At 44.0% G+C, this 24,812-nt stretch overlaps 2 protein-coding genes across 6 annotated transcripts in view; both read right to left on the bottom strand.

Moving 5' to 3' along the window:
* Window positions 1-12,037: 12,037 nt before the first annotated feature.
* LOC311236548 (uncharacterized protein) lies at window positions 12,038-16,152 on the bottom strand. The gene is made up of 4 exons (XM_084324226.1): window positions 16,020-16,152; window positions 13,775-13,854; window positions 13,067-13,360; window positions 12,038-12,170 (listed from the first exon to the last, which is right to left on the bottom strand). Exons 1-4 carry the CDS (start codon window positions 16,042-16,044, stop codon window positions 12,159-12,161), a joined length of 411 nt encoding a protein of 136 aa, XP_084180352.1. The 5' UTR covers window positions 16,045-16,152; the 3' UTR covers window positions 12,038-12,158.
* A 3,342-nt stretch (window positions 16,153-19,494) lies between these two features.
* Window positions 19,495-24,812, bottom strand: part of hif1al (hypoxia inducible factor 1 subunit alpha, like) — a 66,266-nt gene continuing 60,948 nt past the window's right edge. For 3 of the 5 annotated variants that reach the window (XM_084323234.1, XM_084323236.1, XM_084323238.1), the window contains 2 exons: window positions 24,668-24,794; window positions 19,495-22,388 (listed from right to left, as the gene is read on the bottom strand). In XM_084323234.1, the coding sequence (XP_084179360.1) occupies window positions 22,318-22,388; window positions 24,668-24,794 (198 nt within the window). In that variant the 3' untranslated portion in view covers window positions 19,495-22,317. The remainder of the gene's footprint in view (window positions 22,389-24,667; window positions 24,795-24,812) is intronic. The other 2 variants (XM_084323235.1, XM_084323237.1) reach the window with 1 other exon arrangement.

The raw sequence follows: 24,812 nt of genomic DNA, 5'->3' as shown, positions 1-24,812 counted from the left end.
GAAACACATACAAAACTAATCTGAATCCCATTATTATTTTACAGAAAAAGGCAATAAGGGTTGTGAACAATGTTAGTTATCTCCATCCTATAAACACACAGTTTTTTGAACTAAGTGCATTAAAGTTCATTGACTTAGTTGACCTTAAAACAGCAGAGATAGTTTTTAAAGCTATAAAGTTATCAACTGCCAAGTAACTTACAAATTTTGTTTAAAGAACGAGAGGTGAGGTATAATTTATAGTCAGGGGGCCAATCCTGAAAAGTGCTTCCGTTAACACTTTTGCTGCCATGTTTGGGTAGAAGCTGTCAACATATTGTTTTGGTAAGAGGGGACCTATGTAAGATGTTCTAGGGTGGTTGACAAGTTTGAACAATTATTTTGTGACTTTTAGAGGACATTTCAGGCAATTTTTTCAGATTGCCTGCTCGAAATGACATGCCCACAATAAATATAGAATATCTCCCCAATCACAAGGGCCATATAGATCATCCTGGTATCAAAAGAAAGGTGACAGCAGTGGGATGGCTGCAGCAGTGTCAGAATGTAAATGGATGTTACTGTGTCAGAGAAAATAGAGCTAGACCATTGAAAAAAGTTAAAGATTCAATTTCCGCCTAAAAGAAAACATGTTTTTAGAGTGAATATCAGCTTGGAAACATGAGATAGTAGCTGTACATTGGAGGTGGTTGGGTGGGGGGGTTGGGTAGGAGGGGTGGGTGGGGAACACTGTACAAGCAAAACTGTACATTGGAATATTGACAAAACCATACTTGGTCATTTACTGTACATTGGAGGGGGTTGTGTTAGGACATTTACAGGGGCCAGTTTCAAATTGCAGTCTCCCGTAGGTGTTCTTTGAGAGTGGTTTTGAAAGTGGGGTGATTCACATTCCTTTACAGCATTGGGTACGGCGTTCCACATTGATGTGGCATAATTGCGAAACGTGTTTAGTCCCTTGTTTGAGCCGAATCTGGGTTTAACATGATTTGTGGAGCTCCCTCTGGTGTTGTGATCATGGTATTCACTGACCTTTGGGAAGTATTTTGACATGTACATGGGTACCTTGGTCGTGTAGTGCATCTTGTAGACCAGGCCCATTGCAAGTTGCTGTACTCTGTCGTCTACTCTAAGCCATCCTAGGTTGTCAAAGTGGGCAGGGGTGAGGTGGGTTCTAGGAGTAAGGTCAAGCAGTAGTCTGACCAGTTTGTTTTGAGATGTTTGTCATTTTGTTTTAGCGCCTTTGAGGTGCTTTGGTACCATGAGGTGCAAGCATAGTCGTAGTACCCTTGAATGAGTGCTCCTGCCAGAGTCTTCAGGGTATTCTTGTTTACCAGAGAGGAGATCCGGTACAAGAATAGTGTTCGTTGGTTGACTTTTTTTTATTACATTGGATGCCATTTTGTCACAGGAAAGATTAGCCTCTAGGATGGAAACCAGGTAGGTAATTTCATCTTTCCTTGTAACAATATTGTCACCCACTGTAACTGAGAAGCCGTCGGTCTTGCTGAGTTTGTTATTTGAAGCGAAGAGAATGGACTCTGTTTTGCCCATGTGTAATGTTAGTTTGTTATCAGCTAGCCATATGCAGATTTTGCCTAGTTCAGAGCTGAGGGTTTTTTCAACCTGTAACTTGTTCTTTCTTGTTAGAGACAAGCAGGGCTGAGTCGTCCGCAAACAGGAACAAGTTGCAGTCACAAGCTGACGACATGTAATTTGCATAAATTAGGAACAGTAGCGGTCCTAGTATGCTTCCTTGTGGAACACCACAGCTCACTGGGAGGGGGGGGGGGGATAGGGTACCGTTTACCTCCACCATCTGTTCCCTCCCCTCAAGGTAGGATTGCATCCAGCTCACTGATGGACTATATCAAAACCAATTGCTTTTAGCTTTTCAATCAGAATGGAGTGATTGACAGTGTCGAAGGCCTTAGTGTCAGCTGTACGCATGTGGATTGTACAGGTTCCTTGGTAAGAAGCATGGGGACCAGCATACCAATTGAGTTGTGGATGTGGATGGGATGTGTCACTAGTGACTGTTTCCAAACCTTCGTTTGGTAGTGGGCCCTCTTGAGGTGCATTGACAATGCATCTTCTGTTGGTGGTAATGTATCAACATTGGCTTTAAGTTTTCGAAAGAGAGCGCAGCGAACTTCTTGTATCGAGTTGATGGTTGACTTAAGGTCATAGAGCTTACATAGGAACTGTTCTGCCAAGGATAGGGAAGTGGTACTTGGTACTTCATCCTCACCAAAGTTGTGGAGAAGACGCGGGTACTGCTGTCCTTTTTCCAATTCTGGTGAACTGGCTTGTAGTATCACATCCAGTGATGGCATGAAATGCCAACAGACCATCGAGCATCTCATTTGGTAGTGTGATTTGATGGACTTTGATGTAGCGTGTTTTCTTAGCTGTTCCTGCTTTCATCCAAACTGCTTGGCTTAGTTGGTTTGCAAATACAAGTAATAACAGCAACACATCTGTGTCTCTGCACTGAATGATTAGCCTCTGAACCCCTTTCGTTGTTGCATCAGCTGCATGTAGTAGTATGCGTGTATCCGCTTCTTCATGTGTAGCTTGTAGGGGAGATACATCAATCCCAGCTGCTGACTTGGCTTTTTCAGGATCCTCAAACCCTCCACTGATAACAATTTCCTCATCATAAAGCTGCACATGATTCTCAAGCTCAGTTGATAGGAAATGGGTAAGGTTGGCTTTGTTTTCATCCATTTCAATGAAGCTATTCCAGTTAGCAGGTAGCTTTACATCTCTACTCACAATTGTGCGAACCTTTCACTGAGTAGTGCTGCGTTTTGTTCTTGTTCCACTCTTGATGGAGTTTTGTTGGTACCGATCAAACACTATATCCACTCGGTGACGTTCCCATGTAGATTAGATGCCACTCTAAGGTTGATTTGCATTTTGAGGTCTTCCCATGGCGCTTACTAAGGCCATTCCATCAATGGTGCATGTTCTCATAACAGATGGACTGAGCTCTGTTTCCTTTGCACCAGCTTGTAGTATGGTGGCTAAGTCAGCTTTGTTTGTAGGCCTGAGCACTGAATCTGTTGTGGCAAGTGACAGGGGGACTGCACACAGTTCTTTTTGGAGAAGCTCATCCATGTTGACCTCTCTGCCACTCTCCATGGATACAATGATGCGGCAAAAAATATCCCTGTCAGGCTTCACATACTTGGATCGGAGTTGTTCAAGCTTGGTATCTGTGCTGTATAGGCTTGAGAATGTTTTCGGTTTTCTCTTGGTGAGACTGGCGTGGAAGTCTGTGTTCGTTTTGCCCAGTCGGTTTTTCACCAACTCAGTGATTGTTTTTTTTGCCAGACTCTGCAGCATGTGTAAGGTCATTCAGTATCTCTTCTGAGGCAACATCACCAGTTGTCAGGGACACTAAATCATACACATGCTCTTGTTGGAAGACGTATCTCTGGAACTGATCAACAAGTTGAATGACATGATTATCCCTCTTGATTCTTGATTGAAGGCAGTCTTTGTGAGTCTTCTCATCATCGTCGTCATCATGCGTCAGTCCAAACAGGGATCTGGTATCCTCTGCCAAGGATGCACGTTCATTGTAGGTGATGGACCAACGGATTTACCATTGGTTGATTTTTTTGTATCAATAGTTAAGATCATAGGAGATATTCACAGGAGATATATTGAGTGATAATATTACAAAATTGTTAGAAATTACAGAGCAAAGGCGGCTGGGTGGCGCAGCGGGCAAGTCGCTCGTCACCAACGCAGGAGACACTGGTATCGAGCCCATCTCTCAGCGTTGCTTCCGGCTTGGCCTGCCGTCATACTAACACAATTGGCAGGGGAAAGCCGGTCGGTGGGTCCTGGTCGTTGTAAACAGCGACTCCTACAGTTCGGTCGGGGCGCCTGCTCAGCGAGGGAAGGATCTGAGAGAGGTAGTGTGATCCTTCCACACGTTACACTCTCTCAGTGAGAGTCCGCGCTGCCAGGTGAAAAGAAGCGTTTGATTGGCTGGACATGTGTCGGAGGAAGCATGCGATAGCCTCCACTCTCCCAGACCGACTGTAGGGGGTAGGTGCGCAACAACCAGGAAGGAGCTCATGGACATCCAACGCCGAGGACGGGGGTTCCAGTATCTGGTGGACTGGGAGGGATACGGTCCCGAGGAACGGAGCTGGGTCTCCCGCCAGCTCATCATGGACCTCGCCCTGATCACCGACTTCCATCGTTCCCATCCGGACAAGCCGAGGCCGGGCAGGTCGCCAGGTGGCTCCCGTGGAGGGGGGGTACTGTGAGGGCTGGTCCAGCACTGCGAGCCTCTCAGCACCAATTACCATCACGCACCTGAGAGGAGTTTCCAATCAGCGCCTCGGGAGGACTCTTATACACGGTTTGCAGAACAATCAGTGTCGGGTCGTTTTGTCACTACCAACTCTACTGCTGTTCCCTCTCATGTTCCTCCAGTACGAGACATTTCGCTTCTCCGCCATCCCTTGGAAGTTGTTGCCGTTTTCTCTCTCTGCCTCCATGGACCCGTGCCTCGTTTTCCACTTCGAACTTGCTCCTGGTGAGTCTTTTGGAAGACTATTTTTCTATGAACTGATATCCTCGTTTTTGTCCTGGACTCACTGCCTTCGTCCGTTTTTGTGCGTTTCCTTAAACACTGAAGAATTGTTGATTTGTTTTGTTTCTGGACTCTTCCTCGTAAATTCTACATTTAGGGACTAATGACATTCTCTGTTTCTTTTTCCCCCACGAGTGGGTTAGCATAGAGCTGCAGAGCCGCAGAGTCAACCTTGCTAGAGGCAGAGCCACAGAGTCAACGCTGCTAAGGGCAGTGCTGCAGAGCCGCAGAGTCAACTCTGCTAAGGGCAGTGCTGCAGAGCCGCAGAGTCAACTCTGCTAAGGGCAGTGCTGCAGAGCCCACCTTGGCTAAATGACATTCCCCTCAAATGGATTAACATTATTGTTGCACATTTCTGTTTTGTGAAAATAAACACGCCCTTCGTTTTTGGCTAACTCTGAACTACCCGTCTGTGTCGTGCTGTTGGGGTTGCTTACAAACCATAACAATTAATTTGCATATACATGATACATGGGACACTGACAGATTTTTAACATAGCCTATCATTTTATAAAAAAAAATCCTATCTAGAAACACTGGTTAACAATATATTTCCAGGGGGTGCATGATAGTATCCGCTTTCCTACTCGACTAATTAGTAAAAATGTGATTATTTTGTATTGACGGCACAGATTTGCATGGGCAAAATTACATAGAAATGTGATCACTCTATTGATAGTGTTATTGTGATATTTGACCCTCAAAACATGGCTCTAGACACCTCATTTGTTCAGTTATCTGCAATATTGGCTGAGATAAACAGATTTTTTTGCGATTCTTTGATAATTGCGTCCTTAATTTGCATATAAATGATACATGGGACACTCTGACAACTTGTTAACATAGCCTATAATTTTTTTCACCTTTTTTCCATTCTAGAAAGTCTGGTTAGAAGTATATTTCCGGGGGGTGCATGATACCCCCCTCTATCTAACTAGACTATCCCTCATGCTGCTATGACGCCCGAATTTCCCCCAAAGGGATCAATAAAGGAATATCTTATCTTAATAACCAGATAACCAGTCAAAAAGCGTTGCCCTTCCAGCACCATACACCTGGTCAACCTCCTCCCAAGTCTTCAAATGAACTCAACTGCTGACACAACTGCATAACTTGTGCTATTCAAATCTGGGCCAAAGGGTTGTGGTTGTTGGGTCACGACAAACTCCATACCATAGTTATTAAAATGGATGGCAGATCACTATAACTTCAAATTACTTTGAGCCGCTTGTTTAACAACACATTAAAGTTAAACTGACCTCCACAAATCTGATCGGCTGGTTGATCAGTAGCCACAGGGTTGAGAGTCCTGATGCCGTACGTTGCTTTTTCTGCTCGGATTGTCAACTTGCTATACCGTGCGTTACGGTGTCATTATGAGAAAATAAAATTAACTGAACCTCACACCATTCAAAGTTGTGTGTGAATGTATCTGAGGACGTATTTGAACACACCTGACAACCTGACCTATTGTTATGCAAAGTAGCCAGGTGGGTACTTGGCGAGTTGGCGCATCAGTCAAGTGCAGCGCATTCCTGTGTGCATGCGCGTGCTTCTGCTCACAGACCCGGTTGCATGGCGTGCACCCCCCACAGGTCACACAAAGTAGGTTTCAACATTTATCCCAGGGCTTGCACAGGCTGGAGTGTGACACCATTGACATTGCATTATATTTAAGCATTACATCACACGCAGGAGTGGTTTGTGACCAATAAACCATGCCTAGGGGTGGTTGTTAGGCCCGAGGCGCAGCCGAGGGTCGTTAGACCCCCCTAGGCATGGTTTATTGGTCACAAATCACGACTGCACGTGGTGTAAAGCTTTTATACAACTGCCAGATTCATCCAACCTTATTTCTATACAATAAACACACATTAATCGAAGATTTATTGAAAAAACCATCCGCCAGAAAAAGTAGTTCCCACAACTCCATGTGGAAGCAGCTTGAAGTGCATCCAACCAAACTAACACATCCAACTGTGTATTATTGGAATGATTGAGAGAAGTTGCCTCATGTGGAAGCAGCTTGAAGTGCATCCAACCAACTAACACATCCAACTGTGTATTATTGGAATGATTGATTGAAAATTTATTAAAACGTTTTCTTTGCCCTATAGGAAAAAAACGTTTTCTTCGCCCTATTTTTTTATTTATTTCTTTTAGCCTAAACTTAACCAGTTGGAAACCAGGGGTACAGTAATAAAATTAGCAATCAACCAATCAATCAATTCAATAGACCATGCTCACTTAAAACAGCGCTGCTTCTCTCTCAGTCTGACTCCCCCGCTGTTGCAGACAGGAGTGTGTGTGTGTGTGTGTGCGTGTGTGTGTGTGTGTGTGTGTGTGTCACAGTGTGTGTGTGTGCGTGTGTGTGTGTATGTGTGTGTGTGTGTGTGTGTGTGTGTATGTGTGTGTTTGTGGGTACGCCAGCGTCGGACAGTGTGAGAGAGAACGCTGCAGTCGGAAAGTAGGAAGGAAGAAATTTAAATCAATCAATTAATCTATCAATCAATCCGCGATTTTTCTTTTGTTCTAGATTGAGTCAAGACCCATCAATTACATCATCCGACATTGTTTAAAATACTAACACATTCCCCTTGACAGAATCGCTTCATATTTAGTCGTTATGGTGCTTTCAACATAACCATTTGTTGTTCGCGATCCTGTTTTCTCCCGGAGTGAGCCGGGGAGGGTTATGTGATTTGGTTGTGGGCGGGTCCTGAGCCCAGGACCGTGGATTGTTGTCAATAAAGACGTGTGAATGGCCAATCAGAATCGAGAAATTTGCATGCCGTTGTATAATAGTGGCTAACCTGGCGGAGTCGTCGGTATATCAAGCATGAAGAGCAGCATGGATTGTGCTGAGAAAGGACTCTGCTTACCTATCCTTGGTAAGTAAATGGTGCTGGGGGTTCAATATTCAGAACTTACCCTTTAAATGTCATCAGCAACCAACGCCTTCCGCTATCTTTCAACCCCAAAGCTCTGGACCTTCTCATACTCTCTCTGGTAATTGGCTTACACTTCAGGTTCCTAGAGGCCCGACACATGGAACGTTTGGCAATGCACTTTAAAACTCAATTCTTAATTAGTATCTATTGGTCCGTTTAAATCTTTAATAGCAAACCACTTCACCACAGTCTGCATTTGTTTTGAATAATTTTTAATCTTTGAATTTACATCAATTAGTGTTAGTGCATGCAACAAATTCATTTATAATAATTTTGTGATCATGTTTTAATCAAGTAAACTTCCGTTGTTTATGGAGAATGTTGAATTTACTGGTTTCTCTCGCATTGATTGAATTCTGAGATCAGTTGAGTTGAGTTGGGTCACCAAGCGGAAATAGTATTCGACCGCCAAAAAGTGTGACAGACTCGGACTTGAGAAAAGAAAGAACTTGTCCCGAATTGAAAGTAAGTTCATCAAATTGATTTATGTTGGTGTTCAAGTGGGCGACATTTCCTCTAACGTTATATTGCTGTTTTCGTACAGTATGTAACTTAACCATTTCAAAAGTCTTGGTGTCTCTTGCCAATGCTAACTTGGCTAACGTTAGTCCCTCTAGCTAACGTATGCTTACTGTAGCTGGGTAGCTAGCTAACGTTAGTTAGTGCCTCTAGCTAACGTATGCTTACTGTAGCTGGGTAGTGCAAGTGTAATTTCATAGTTCTCCTAGACACCAAGGTTGGTCGTTAAGTCCATGAAGTCATGTGAAGTCATGCTTATGGCTCGTTACAAGACTGTGTTACAACACTGCAGGCATTCATCATAATCAGGATTCATACGCAGGCTTGATAAAGTAGCTACACCACCAAGGCCGCAGTGTTCCTAGCAAAAGGGGCCCCAATTCGCACCTTTTCAGAATCCCGTCTCCCTACTTCCTGATGCCCATATAAAACCTAAACCAATCAGAACGATCCTCCCAAACTAAAACGCACCAATGATACGTCTCTATTCGCTATGCTTTTTTTTTTATCCACTTTTTCTCCCATTTCTATTTTTCTCCCATCCCAATTTTCATATCGTCCAATTCAACCCTCCCCTGTCTTTCGAACGTTGTTTCTTGTCTCCCACAAGCCGGCTGCAATGTGGACTAAGTCATACATAGCACGAGTCCCCTCCGATACTCGAGGTAACAGCCGTCGCATCTTTTCACCTGCGCGGCTCGATCTTTCAGCGTCGAGGGTCTGGGCTTTGGAGGGGCCCCGCCCCCGTCGCTTCTTGATTCTACTGCGCAGGCGCACCAACCGACCTGTAGGAGTCGCTGTCCACAACGCCCGATCCCCACCCTTCAGTTTCCCTCCCCGTAATACGGCCAATGTGTATTACTGTGGACGACCAGCTAAACTGAAAGCAATGTGGAGAGCGGGGCTCGAACAGGAGGATCCTGATCGAGCCTAGTCTCCAGCATTCGTTGCGAGCGCCTTGCCCACTGCGCCACGTAGCCGCCCCTCTATTCGCTATGCTTATAACGTAACACTATGCTTTTGTTTGCTTTTGCTCTGACAAACCTGTGATATACACTGGCAGACTAAAAGTCCCTCCATGGATGTACTGTACACTTTCTTTTTCAAATAAACCAACTAACGTGAGTATTCAGAACCTTTATCTCCTTGCTTCATTTGATTACTTGATTCTTGTCCGACCTTGTTACTGTTTGCTTTAATGCCGGGCGAGAACCATCGTGGTCTGTACATTTAGATGCGCTCATAAGGCCTGTCCTGTGTTATTGTGCATTCATTAACCAAGACGACCAGTCGAAATCCACGACAGTAGCTAGCTAACGTTAGTTAGTGCCTCTAGCTAACGTATGCTTACTGTAGCTGGGTAGCTAGCTAACGTTAGTTAGTGCCTCTAGCTAATGTATGCTTACTGTAGCTGGGTAGCTAGCTAACGTTAGTTAGTGCCTCTAGCTAACGTATGCTTACTGTAGCTGGGTAGCTAGCTAACGTTAGCTATGGCTAATTAGGGGCCCGGTCAAACATGAGCGAAAAATAGAATGGGAGGCGCATTTTGACGCGAATGTGTGACTGGGCCCTAACGTTACTTAGCTAGCTAGCTCACTGTGTTATTGTCTAACTACTAGCTAGCTAAATTAAGTCCCATAGGTGATGAACAGAAGTAAGCTCAATTTCATCAGTGAAATTATTGTTTGTGTTTCAGGCTCATGGTAGAGGGGTCTATGGTCAAATTGTCTCCTTGTATTTAAAGTTATATCAATTAATTATAAACTAGTACATTTCCATAATGTTTTGAATAGTTAGTGCAGTAGACCTTTTTATTAGAATTATAGATCAGAGCTTTAATAATGTAACTAATAATGGTCTTGATTTATGTTACAGGGTTAGGTGCTGGGAATGTGGAGATGTAAGCGTGCACAGAAACTATCAAGTAGGTCCAAGCTTTTGCATCACTACAGGTTAAGGCATCCTTTAACAGCATCATAACACATTAAAACACATTTGGCTGGTTAGTGTTAGTGTCACGGGTGGGGGTGTGTCTGTGTGTGTGTGCTGATGTACCTGCTGGACCCTGAGAGGAGGACACGGCCCAGTGATGGTCCTGTGAGGATCTATATGCTTACCTGGCAGTGTGTCAGGCAAGTGCGCATGCAACAGATTTATTTATTATAATTTCCTATAGCAGTGCCATGCTATGCTGTCTATTCTTCCCTGGTCAGATGAGGTCCATGGAGTTCCAGTGGAGAGGGGAGGAGCAGTCCTGCTGAGATGGTGATATGTGCGGGAGCCAGTGACAGCAGGTGAGTACAGGGCCACCAGGTGTGGGTAGTTGATTTCATTGATGAATCTACACATGGAGGTGCCTCTCTCTTACGTTGCAGGGGTGTGTCGCTGGAGGGAGCAGCGGATTGGCTGGCGGGCGTGTAGGGGCGGTGCCATGAAGCCCCGGGAGCTGGTCAAAGGGAAATGCGTTCTTGACAGCTGCAGAATGAGTCGGAAGGTCTTTTTCAGTCTCTTTTTTCCCCCTCCTTCTTTTTTCCGATTTTTCTCCCATCCCACAGTTAGTCATTATGCCAATTCCCAACCCCCTTCCTGGTTGTTGCGCACTTTCCCCTACTGTTGGTCCGAGAGGCCGGAGACTGTCACATGCTTTCCTCCGACACATGTGCAGCCAGCCGGCAGCCAGCCTGGCCGCACAGATTCTCACCGGGAGAGTGTAACGTGTGGAAGGTCGCACTACCTCTCTCCAGATCGTACCCTTGCTGAGCAGGCGCCCCGACCAAACTGTAGGGGTCGCTGTCCACAACGCCCAGGACCCACCCACGGCTCCCCTCCCCCTAACTCAGCCAAACGAGTTAGTATAGCGATCAGCCCGAGCCAAGGCAATGCTGACTCTCCGGGAGTCGAGACCGCAGCCTCTTGCATTGGTGACGAGCACAATCTCCGCTACGCCACCTGACCGCCCTCCTGCTGCCGTGTTCACCCTGCTGTAGAACGAGTGGAGCCTCAAACAAGAGATACATTATTGCAACGCTGCACGCCATGAGTAAAAGGGATACAACATATCAGAATGCGCGCCTGACAAGCGAACTGTTTCCAGAGCAGTCAGTGATATCGCTACAGCAAAGCTCAGCAGTAAATTAGCACTTGTATTTTTCACAGCTCGCAAGCCTTACTGGCCTCCCAACACTTTCTTGGCAACAAGCTATATCTAACATAATTATATCAACGATGTGGACAAACAACTTTTGAGGAAATCTTTTTTCCCGTACTCAGCTCGTTTCCATTTTGCGATGAGAACTCAGAGAGATGATGAGAGGGCATGACAGGAGGCAGTGTTCTCCATCCCGCTCTCTCCATTGCTCATTTTCCTTTCGTTTCTGCTCCCCCTGGTTACTGCCAGCACTTCATAGGAATTATGCTGTCACAAATCACAAGTTGCTTCAGAAGAAACAACCAGTTGGAAGCCTATACCTCCAGTGTATGTTCACCAGGGCTGTGGCTATTCTTCCTGACCACGACACCCAGGACATGAAGTACTGATTATTGACTGAAGTTAGTAACGCACGCTTAATGTATGGTGTGCTTTACCAACCCTTCCAATGTCAATATGAGGGGAAATGAGCACATGTGCCGTGTGAACACAAGATGCTATCAAACTGAAATGAAAATCACCACTTCTCGTTTGTAACATTTGAAAAAAAAAAAAAAAAAAAATGCAGAAGGCTATGTAGGTTGTCGGGAGTAAAAACTGAAGAAGAAAATAGATATATATTTCACTTAATGATCTAAAAGTATGTTAACTATTTTAAAAGCAAGAGACTTGGGAGAAATGGGCCACAGCAATGTGTACCTGGACTAAACAGATTTAAAACTTACTAAACACTGCCATCATCTGGGCAAAAGTAGACAAGTCACTTGAGGACAGCTGTAGGAAAAACTCTTGCCATCCATTCTGGTTATGATGTTCATTGTTATGTTTATTACATCAGAGGAAGTATGTTTACACACCAAACCAGTAAAGCAAGCAGGGGGGCGGCAGTCATTAGCATAGTACTCCCCAGGGCAGATGTCACTCAGTGCTTCTTCTGAAATGACAAAAACACATTACTGTGGCATGCAAACATGACAGGTGAATATTTGGTTTGTCAGTGTTCATTTGTTTGTCACCGTTTAAATATTTAGACATATGGGGCATAACTTTTGACGGGGGCATAAGCCATAACAACATGCAGCACTGAACTGGTTTTGGACGACTGAAATATGAAGGTTATGTGGTCTCAACAGGCCTACTGTAACTAGAGTGTGCGTTTGTGTCCCGTTCAATCAGATGAAACCTCGCCTCCTTTATGACTCCTACTGTAGGTTATAGGGCCCCGTTTCTCTCACACACCCTGGACAGTGTGCTTCCCCTTCACTGCAGTAGTTTGCACAGAAGGGCCATTTACTCATAAAGCACTAGTGACCAATGCTAAACACATTCCTCTATCTTCACTCCATAAAGCAAATAAAATACAGGACATAATGACGGGAGAAAAAACAAAATAGAGGATGCAGGCTGTTGTGAAGTTTTCAAACAAAAATTAGAGTATAGTTACAGTACGAGTTAGTATGGTCTGGGGCTATACATACTAGCAGTGAACAAGGTAATGTAAAGTTCAGGCCTGTTCAACTGACACATCCGTCATGACCAGTTCTCGCTCAAACCCCTACAATTCACCGTGGCTGGTAACCTTTGAAGCTAGGCGTGTTACCGGTTGAGCTACATTCTACTGATTGCAATCATTAACATTATGCAACTACAAGGAGGGGTAAGACTGTGGACTATTCACCTTAAAAAATCATGCACTGATTAGTTTACTGAAGAGATAAAAAGACTGGTGCCCAATTTTGAAGGTTGCTGAATAATAAATCAAGCATTTCTATCAATTAGCTGCCACCTCATCTTTCACAGAATGTATGCGTGTGTGTGTGAATGTCCCACCTTCTCCTCATCGCTGCTGGAGGAGGAGGAGGAGGAAGATGATGATGATGATGAGGAGGAGCTGTTTGAGCCATGGTGCTCCTTATTCTTCTTCTTCTTCTTGTGCTCCTTGGAGCAGTCATCCTTTTTATGCCCGCAGTCTTTATCCTTTTTATCCCTGCAGTCCTTCTTATCCTTTTTATCCCCACAGTCTTTCTTATCCTTTTTATCCCCACAGTCTTTCTTATCCTTTTTATCCTTGCAGTCTTTCTTATCCTTTGACTTATCCTTGCATCCAGACTTGTCTCCGTCACCCTGAAATATGCATAAGAACTTTCATGAAGGTAAAAGGAGAATAAAACATTGATTCAGTTCATATAGAGTGTAGATGAGATCATATGGGGTGTGAGGTGTCCCGTTTCAATCAGAATATTAAATGCCCACCACCCTCAAAAAAAAAAAGCCACTAGTCCAGTTTCCACTACACTTACGTACGTACTGCAGAGACATTAAGAGTTGTCCCTGGCAAAGCCCTTAGCCAGCCCACCAGCCTTGCTGTCAAAAAAGCAGCTAGATTCATCCGAGCTCTGTAGGCCCCTATTCCCCATCATACAAAAGGCAATCCTGCAGGCTTTGTTCTTGAGACAGGTGGATCATATCTTGCAAGACAATCGGGACCGACGTTGAGAATTCTCCTGAAACGTTACATAAGCAATGATACGTTCTTACCTTGGACTTAGACTTCCCAAAGAGGCCCCACTCCTGTTCTCTACCAGATGCATCTACTTTCTTCACATCATCGTCCACAGCTATGGGGATTGGGAGGAAAGTGGCATGCGTTACACAGACTCTGGCAACTGAAATGATTAAGCAGTCCAGTGTGTAAATCCCTATAACCATTATACAGTCGAGAGAAACTCCACAGATAAACCTTTAGGTCCAGAGATTGGCGGTGATGCGTTGCATAGACATGATCGATTTAAAAAAGGTGTGATATTATGAAGTTACCTGCACAGGGTGCCTGGATTCTTAAAAAAATCGATTTGATCACTTTTATTCTTAGTCTCCTCTTAAATAAGGGCTGTAGACTACAGCTAGGTCTACTCTTAAACAAGGTCTGTAGACTACAGCTAGGTCTACTCTTAAACAAGGTATGTAGACTACAGCTAGGCCTACTTAAACAAGGTCTGTAGACTACAGCTAGGCCTACTCTTAAACAAGGGCTGTAGACTACAGCTAGGTCTACTCTTAAACAAGGTCTGTAGACTACAGCTAGGTCTACTCTTAAATAAGGGCTGTAGACTACAGCTAGGTCTACTCTTAAATAAGGTATGTAGACTACAGCTAGGCCTACTCTTAAACAAGGTCTGTAGACTACAGCTAGGCCTACTCTTAAACAAGGTCTGTAGACTACAGCTAGAACTACTTAAACAAGGTCTGTAGACTACAGCTAGGCCTACTCTTAAACAAGGTCTGTAGACTACAGCTAGAACTACTTAAACAAGGGCTGTAGACTACAGCTAGGCCTACTCTTAAACAAGGTCTGTAGACTACAGCTAGGCCTACTCTTAAACAAGGTCTGTAGACTACAGCTAGAACTACTTAAACAAGGGCTGTACTGTAGACTACAGCTAGGTCTACTCTTAAACAAGGTCTGTAGACTACAGCTAGGCCTACTCTTAAACAAGGTCTGTAGACTACAGCTAGGTCTACTCTTAAACAAGGTCTGTAGACTACAGCTAGGCCTACTCTTAAACAAGGTCTGTAGACTACAGCTAGGCCTACTCTTAAACAAGGTCTGTAGACTACAGCTAGGTCTACTTAAACAAGGGCTGTAGACTACAGCTAGGCCTACTCTTAAACAAGGTCTGTAGACTACAGCTAGGCCTACTCTTAAACAAGGGCTGTAGACTACAGCTAGGCCTACTCTTAAACAAGGGCTGTAGACTACAGCTAGGCCTACTCTTAAACAAGGTCTGTAGACTGCTCTAGGCCTACTTAAACAAGGTATGTAGACTACAGCTAGGCCTACTCTTAAACAAGGGCTGTAGACTACAGCTAGGCCTACTCTTAAACAAGGGCTGTAGACTACAGCTAGGCCTACTCTTAAACAAGGTCTGTAGACTACAACTAGGCCTACTCTTAAACTCTCACATTTGACAGGTGGCTGTAGGTGACCGACATTGAAATGTAATAAAAGGGAGATAAAACAGATTTCAAGAATCCACAGGTGAATTCATAATAGCCTACCACAAGGCTTCCATTCAAAGATCTCATACATCAGCAATAGACAAGTCACTCCACCACATGGTCGTCCATGTACTGCGAACTTGTGCCATGCAGGACATTTTTTAAAGAGCTTGCTCTAGTCTATGGAACAAATGAGCCTACCTACCTGGTCGGTTAAAAAGTGCATCTAACAAAAGGTAATTTAATAACAACTATAGAGAGATGGTTAGGCATGCAGTCTGGCACTTGTTTTATGGTATTCGTTTGTATTATAGTGTCCATTATTTTGTATATTGTTTAATTCTTGATTTACATTTTTATTTCAATGTGTGTCAAGTGTCAACTATAATTGTATTCAGTGTGCGTGCGTGCATGAGTTTCCCTAAGTTTGATTTTTGAATGATAGAAAAGTGTCTTACTTAATATAATAGTGTATGCATGTATAGCTGTTGCCTATAGTGACAGCTAATAGGGATCCGAATAAACAAATAAACAAAAGACACCCATCAATTTGTGTCTGCGTTACACGGAGCTCTGGAGTTTTACCCGACTGTAGCGTCTACTCTGCAACAGCCTGAGTTTGCTAACGCAAATCTGTTTGAAATACCGGTCTATCAGATAGCAAGCTGGGACGGTCAATCAATCAGTCTACATAGACAGACCCTGCTAACCAAGTTAATGACTTGAACACTTAAGAAGTTGAAAGTGTACAGGTTTTGCACAATAAAAAATCATATTAACTTACCGCTCGACAGGTCAAAATCTGCCATTGTCAGGTATTGCGCCGCACCTGTGTACAAATGATTATAGGCAATAGGCAAGTTCACTACAGGCAGCTTTGAACAGGAAACCCGAAAAAGCCGCACCTATGATTGACCACACCCCGCAAACTACTGTGGCTGGATGTGCGCCGTGAGCGGTTGTTATTGGTTTGTTTGATTGATTGATTGATTGAACATTTTATTAACAGTGTCCTTTTGACGAATGGCATCTAACAACAACAACAGTCGAACTATCAGAAATAACCACGTCTAACTTGACTGTTTCAGCCAATCAGAATCGAGAAAATTGCATGCCATTGTATAATACCAATTTGGCCTCACAGAGATGTCATTATGGCAAATATGCCAGACACCTACAAAACGGATTATCCATCAACATTTGCAATATTGGATTGCACTGAACTAAAAATGGAACGGCCTACCTCACTGGTGTTGCAAAGTCAGAGCTATTCGAGTTACAAAAGCACAAACACTCCGAAATCGTTAGTTGCCTAATGATTGACAAGCTAAAAGCAATTGGTTTTGATAGTTTATCAGTGAGCTGGATGCAATCCTACCTTGAGGGGAGAGAACAGATGGTGGAGGTAAACGGTACTCTACCCCCCCCCCCCCTCAGTGAACTGTGGTTTTCCACAAGGAAGCATACTAGGACCGCTACTGTTTTATTTATTTATGCAAATGACATGTCGTCAGCTTGTGACTGCAACTTGTTCTTGTTCGCGGACAACTCAGCCCTGCTGGTCTCTGACAAGAACAAGTTGCAGGTTGAAAAAACCCTCAGCTCAGAACTCGGCAGAATCTGCACCTGGCTCGCTGATAACAAACTATCATTACACCTGGGTAAAACAGAGTCCATTCTCTTTGGATCAAATAACAAACTCAGAGCGGTCAGGTGGCGTAGCGGAGATTGTGCTCGTCACCAATGCAAGAGGCTGCGGTCTCGACTTGGCTGAGTTAGGGGGAGGGAAGCCATGGGTGGGTCCTGGACGTTGTGGACAGCGACCCCTACAGTTCGGTCGGGGCGCCTGCACAGCAAGGGTAGGATCTGGAGAAAGGTAGTGTGACCTTCCACACGTTACACTCTCCCGTGAGAATCTGCGCTGCCAGGCTGGCTGCCAGCTGGCTGCACATGTGTCGGAGGAAAACATATGCGACAGTCTCCGGCCTCCCGGACCAACAGTAGGGGGGGGGGGGGGGGGGTGTGCAACAACCAGGAAGGGGGTTGGGAATTGGCATAACGACTAACAGTGGGATGGGAGAAAAATCGGAAAAAGGAGGGGGAAAAAGATAAAAAAAAAAATAATAATAATAACAAACTCAGCAAGACCGACGGCTTCTCAGTTACAGTGGGTGACAATATTGTCACAAGGAAAGATGAAATTACATACCTAGGTTCCATCCTAGAGGCAAATCTTTCCTGTGACAAAATGGCATCCATCTCCTCTCTGGTAAACAAGAATACCCTGAAGACTCTAACAGGAGCACTCATTCAAGGGTACTACGACTATGCTTGCACCGCATGGTACCAAAGCACCTCAAAGGCGCTAAAAACAAGATTACAAACATCACAAAACAAACTGGTCAGACTACTACTTGACCTTACTCCTAGAACCCACCTCACCCCTGCCCACTTTGACTACCTAGGATGGCTTAGAGTAGACGACAGAGTACAGCAACTTGCAATGGGCCTGGTCTACAAGATACACTATACGACTAAGGTACCCATGTACATGTCAAAATACTTCCCAAAGGTCAGTGAATACCACGAGCACAACACCAGAGGAAGCTCAACAAATCATGTTAAACCCAGATTCGGCTCAAACAAGGGACTAAACACGTTTCGCAATTATGCCACATCAATGTGGAACGCCCTACCCAAAGCTGTAAAGGAATGTGAATCCCTACCCACATTCAAAACCACTCTAAAAGAGCACCTACGGGAGGCTGCAATTCGAAACTGGCCACCGTAAATGTCCAAACCCCCCCACCCCCTCCTAATAGACAGTCTCCTCCCCACCGTATGTATACTCTCTCCCCACCGTATGTATATTTCTCTCCCACCCACCCACCCCCTCCTAATGTAGTCTCCTCCCCACCGTATGTATATTCTCTCCCCACCGTATGTATATTTCTCTCCCACCCACCCACCCCCTATTAATGTACAGTCTCCTCCCCATCATATATATACTCTCTGTCAGGATCTATGGGTAACAGTACTGTATATTTGCATATCATATGTCACAAATGTATCAGTACTATATACCTGTATGTAATGTATGTCCCTATGCCATAAATGTCATGATGTTATGTATGTTGTGTATGTCATAAATGTCACTATGAATTGAAAATGGGGGACCCTGATGTAAACAAGACAAATGTCTTTCTCTGGTCTGCATCCCCTTAACAATTGTGTGTATTGAGCCGTACCGTATTGTACCCATTCTGCAATCTGTTAAATAAAGTTTTCATTCATTCATTCACACTCCTGTGGTGCTGTGATCTTCTCTTCTGCACTTTTCACAGGCTCTATGTCTGACATGGAGATAGTCAGAGAGAGTGGTCTCATCCCACTACTGGAGAAACAGATAGAAATTGGCAAAGAGGCGATGGCCTAATGGCCGTCCGATAAGGGCTTTTTGATAGAGGACGATATCAAGTCTGTCGGACTGCAGTTAAACCTGCCACCCTTTGCAAGGTCTAAGAGGCAAATGCCATCTGGAGATGTGCTCACAACTAAGCGCATCGCAAAGCACCGTGTTCATGTTGAAAGGGCCATCGCTAAGATAAAGAAATTCAAAATGGTGTCAGACCGAATTCCCAATACTAGGTTGGGGAATATAAGTCAGATCTGGTATGTGGTGAGCATGCTCTCAAACTTCCAGCCACACATTCTCAAAGAGTGAGGGCACCGGACTGTATAAATCCTTGTATCTTCCTGTACATTTTACTGTATATTTTAGAATGTATGTACATCAAAGTGACTAGTAACTGCAGGGTTCAGATAAATGTAATGGGTTAAAAAGTACAATATTCAAAACGTACACGGACCCACACACAGTCCCGTTTAGAACAGGATAAACGGCACAGAGAAAGTCTTGCTTTGAAAAGGTAGAGAGTTAGATGATAAAAAGGCACAATACATTTAGGAAGAGCCAATATTATTACATATTATGTAAACTACACCTTTTAAAGATGGTAGTGGAGGGGGCTAAGATTTACCATTATGCAAATGTTGACAGCTTATTCTGGGTAACAGATAAAAAAGGAAATACATTGTTCAAAATCCAATCCAGTCTTACATTGCACTTTGAAATGGCATTGATATTCTGAGATTGTAAAAGGGCCAAAAATTCAACAATTCATATTTAGCATAAAGACGAGAATCAAACATATACTCTTATAAATCCATGGATGAACACACACACACACACACACATAAAAGTTTATCTGAGAACTGTAATGACATTGCAAATATTTCACATTAGCAAAATACTGCAACTGAAACAAACTGTGCTTTCAACCAATATTTCTGTTTAGTTTAGCAGAATCCTACATACATGATCTAATTTCAACGTTAAAATCACAAAAAAAAGAAACATGAATAGTAATATTCAAGAACGTTCAATTTTATATGTGTATAATGTATAATATGTGAGTACTGCAAGGTAACCAGATTACATAATAAAATATATAGCAAAAGGAACAAACATGGTGGATAATACCGTACTAGAAGTGCCACTCACAATAAAAGAGCATTAAAAAAAACTTTCAATATATAATATACTTTTTTTTCTCTCAAAAAGTTTAGTATGTAAAGTATATAAAAAGACCGGTAGAAAGATGCCACTGACAGAGAGAAAGTCCCTTCCCTTCCCCTTGACCACCATGTGACCCTATGAACGGTAGTCAACGGCGACAGACAACTCTTTGAACCGTTTGAATTATGCGATGTTTGTCTGTTTAAAAGTGCAATCGTCAGCCAGCTAACGTTACGTTGTAGCATCAAGCGCTATCGATAATGTTGGCTAACGTTAGCTTAACTTAGCGGGTCAATCGGCTTTAGTGACTCGCAAAATGATCTTTTAAATTGACAAACGTTGCGCGTGTAATTCGTGTCATGACTCAAACGGGATCAAATTTTTTTTGTCTCTCGCCATCGACTATCGTACATATTCCTCTCGAAAAACATGGTCCCATTGTGGTTGGTGGAAGGGGAGCGCCTTCGCATCTCCATTATTAGTTGTCCGTTGTTGTCCCATAATGTGCGCTGTTAGGAAATCAGACGAGGTAGAAGCAATGAAAGCCTGATCTCCCTCATCTGAGAACCTCGAGTGAGTGAGACTGCGTTCAGATTTCATACTATAATCCCTTTCGCACAGTTTATTTGACCTCAGGAAATGTAAAGTACTGTATAAGTCTATAGCTGAGGCCAAGCAAAAAGTAGTACGTTTTTAAGAAAAGAAAAAAGGTTGCATTTTTATAAACAACCCGACAGTGTGTTGAGGCACGGCAGCGTTTAGAAGGGACACTTGGAAGGACTGGATGGGATCAAATCCATCAATGGTGTCAAGAAGACCCTATTACACGGTATAAACGCTACCATGAAATGGCATGTCTTAACAACCCCCAGCCCTTTATCCTCCACCTCTGGGTAGACCTGATAGTGCCGCTGTAGGCTACCAAATGAATGGCGACATCGCCGCCAACACTGCGATTAGATCGAATGCATATCTGAACGGATGACGTGGGATACATGTTTGGACAAGTTTCACAGACCGATGGTGTACAGTTTAGAGGTTCAACTGCCTGAGTGTGTATGCTATATATTTCGTACTGCACGTGTGTACTGCTGTAGTTTGCATTAGAAAGACCAGAGAGCTACATTATGATTAAGATTTGATCCTCTGCTTCTAATCCATGCCACTGTGTATCATGAGGTAAGATTGGAGTATTTCGTCTGACGTTGAGACGTGTGCGCTTGTTTTGTTGCGTTTGCTGTGCGTCATTAACTGAGTACTGAGACCATAGTTATCCATGGGATTTTCTCCTGCTTTCTCCTACTGCTTTCCGTCTGTATATTTCGTTATTTACCCTCGCTCCTGCTTTTGATGTGAAATGTAGGCGCCCCCGTCTATGAAAGGAGAGTATTTCTTCACGGCAAGTCACTTGGGGAAAACTCCAAAACGAGGCCGAATGTGAACACAAATAATTGGAGCTACTGTTAGCACTGGTGACAGCTAACTACGACCGGAGGCGCTGCAGGGGGGTGTTATAATCACTTGTGCCTGAGTATGTGTTTCTCTGTCTGTAACCACGACAACCTGCACATCTCTTGTCCGTTTTGGCCCAAACCTTGTGGAAAGGTTGACGATCAGCCAAAGACCTTTGCACCGTTCATAGTATTCCACCGCAGAAATCTTGGTCGGCAAACACAGGTGATTGTAATCAAGTAACAGGTGATTAGCATTCAACGACAACCGTGGTCAATGGGCTGTGGCATTGCGACATATCGGTTGGTGTGAAATGTCATGAGAATACTATAAATTTAATAAAAGATTTATCAAATAGTGATTTATGATCAAAGTTTGGTGGAATACTAAGGATCAAGATGGCGAAGTACAATATTTCCAACGCTAGGTGGAGACACAAGCTAGGTCTCAGCCTACACACTAGGCTACAGAGCGTCTCCACAGTCTATCCTCTAAACATCCAGGACTAGAGGGTGCGTTTACAGGTCATCGTGTCACGACTAGAGGGTGCGTTTCCAGGTCATCGTGTCACGACTAGAGGGTGCGTTTACAGGTCATCGTGTCACGACTAGAGGGTGCGTTTACAGGTCATCGTGTCACGACTAGAGGGTGCGTTTACAGGTCATCGTGTCACGACTAGAGGGTGCGTTTACAGGTCATCGTGTCACGACTAGAGGGTGCGTTTACAGGTCATCGTGTCACGACTAGAGGGTGCGTTTACAGGTCATCGTGTGCTGTAGCCCGGGAGGCGCGTCTCTCTGAGAGCCATGATCGTTTTTCCTATATGCATTCTCACAAGTTCACAGTGATTATATTAAACCATCCACATCAAATCTTCAAAAACCCTGAATGTCTTCGGTTCGGTTTGACCTTAAAAGCAACAACGTCAAACGTGCTGTTTTAGCATTACGTAAAATTTGATCGTGTGCAGACTGTGGCGTTTGTGAATCCTACGTCGACTTCCTCATCCCGGCAAAGCGTCCGGTCCGATGCTTGATTGGCAGGCGTTCCATCAAGTTAAAGGTGACAGAGGTGCCAGGTCCGGGTTGGGAGGGCGGGACAAAAAAACGTCTCTCATGAGAGCTGGAAGAGGGAGAGAGAGAGAGAGAGAGAGAGAAGAAATTAAGGAGGAGTGAGGAGAGGAAAAGAGGAATAAAGAGGGTTGGGGGCAGAAAATTACAAAAAGGAAAACATTGCTAGTTTGGTCATAAGGACTTAAAGATAACATTCAGCCACTATATGTCGCACTAGAGCACCAGCATGTAATTTATCCAATCAGGTGCATTCCATGTGGGGAAGTCGGAAGGGGGGGGGGGGGGGTGGGGGGGGGGGGGGTAATACTAATATATATATTAATGATTACTCTACATCAGTGGTTCTCAAACTTTTTACACCAAGTACCACCTGAGAACGTAGCTGGCTCTCCAAGTACCACCATATGACCAGTGTTAAAATACAGTCTATTCAGCTATGCACAGTTCACGCAGGAGGCAAATGTATTCCTAATACCATTATTTATTGTTAACTTTTGTCAGACACAGCCACAATGTACAAAGGGATAGCACTAGAACTAGCAAACTCTTCCACACAACTCATACAATGCAAGGGGCATTGAGAACATAATAACTAACATTCTCACCAGGGACGTGCACAAGACCTTAGAAAGGCAGGTGCCTGAAATCATAAAAGGGCATCAATTAGTAAATGTAATGCGAGCGCGCGCAGCGCGCGAGCCCGATTTTTGGGGTTAATACAAGTATATCATGGTACATTCAGTTTCACCGATAGATGTCACCAAAACTACATAGTGTCCCTTTAATAACACAATATGCGCTCCAGACCAACAGCTGCGAGAGAGAGAGAGAGAGAGAGAGAGAGAGAGAGAGAGAGAGAGAGAGAGTATGCTCCGTGATTTTCCTGCACTAGCAGCAGCAGACAGGGAGGGGCTGGCGACGTGTTTCACGAAAATATACAGTGCACTGCAAACCCGACATTTTATTTTGTTGGGCAAATACCTTACCTGATGTGTACTCTTGCTTTGTTTTAGTTGAAATAGTAACTGTAAAAAAAGAGGTCTCGACTCGAGTGTGAGGGCACCGTGAGCTCAACAACAGCTGGATATCAATTTCCTGTTCAGTGCACTGCTGGCCCTGCGCGGTTTACATGTTGGCTGGAAGGACCTATTATTTACGAGAGGGGTGGCATTTCTCTCTCTTTCTTTACCTAATATTTAGATTCTATCGTGACATCTTTCATTTGGAAGGGCAGGGCAGTATATATATATGTGCAACTGTATAAAAAAAAAAAAAAAAAAAAAAAAAAAGAGGGTGGCATAAAAAGGGCACTTTCTAATGAGAAACGAAAAAGGCAGGTACCCGGGCACCCCTTCACCCCTATGTATGCACGTGCCTGATTCTCACATAGCAAGTGAGAAAATTAAGAACAACTGTATTTCAGCAAATGTACACAAAAAGTTAAATATTTTCAATATATCAAATGCAAAGTAAATTCTGGGGGGGATTATTACAGGCTAGGCATGTGTCAATGATTAGCAACAACACAGATTTTGATGGATTTTTTGTAATGTCAGATTTAACACCAACTCTTTTCAGAAAAGTGACAGAAAAGTTATGATCAGGGCTAAAGTTGAATTAAAGATTTATTACTGTTTAAACTGCATTACTCTCCGTCACAGTGATCTCCTGGTTGTTCCCCACTTAGGTTATCTAACTATCGCGCCGCCGCAACCAGAAACACTGGCCTGGCCTGCTTCTAAGTTCAGTGGCCTGACTGCAAAAAGGAAAAAAAAATTAAAATTGTGCTTTTTTGTAAATGTTTTCAAGTACCACCAGCAGTACCACCAAGTACCACTAGTGGTACGCGTACCACAGTTTGAGAACCACTGCTCTACATAACAATTAATCTATAGCACCATTAAATACTATCTTAGTGTGTGTGTGTGAATCTTCCTGCCTTTTCAAAGGATCCATTTCATCATCTCCATTGTCATGAAGGAATAACAACTCCCCCACCACACACACACACACACACACACACACACACACACACACACACACACACACACACACACACACACACACACACACACACACACACACACACACACACACACACACACACACACACACACACACACACACACACACACACACACACACACACACACACACACACACACACACACACACACACACACACACACACACACACACACACACACACACACACACCCGGTGACCTTTGCTTTTCTGGCCACGAGGAAAGTACCACAGCTGCTGTACATGTGTTTACGCATGCACGTGTGTGTGTGTGTTTGTGTGTGTGTGTGTGGACATGCCAACCTGCTGTTTCACATAGTCCTGGCATCCCTCCTAAGATCGGGTCCCTGTCCGTCAACAGCTGACTCAGCCTTTGGGGGCTTGGCTCCAGTTCCAGATCTGATTGGTCAGCTTCCCTCAGGCAGCCCTGCTGAGTCCATAAACACAC

Source organism: Notolepis coatsorum (assembly GCF_963971535.1).
Source record: "Notolepis coatsorum genome assembly, chromosome: 1".
Lineage (NCBI taxonomy): Eukaryota > Metazoa > Chordata > Actinopteri > Aulopiformes > Paralepididae > Notolepis > Notolepis coatsorum.
This window is presented reverse-complemented; position numbering and strand designations above follow the sequence as displayed.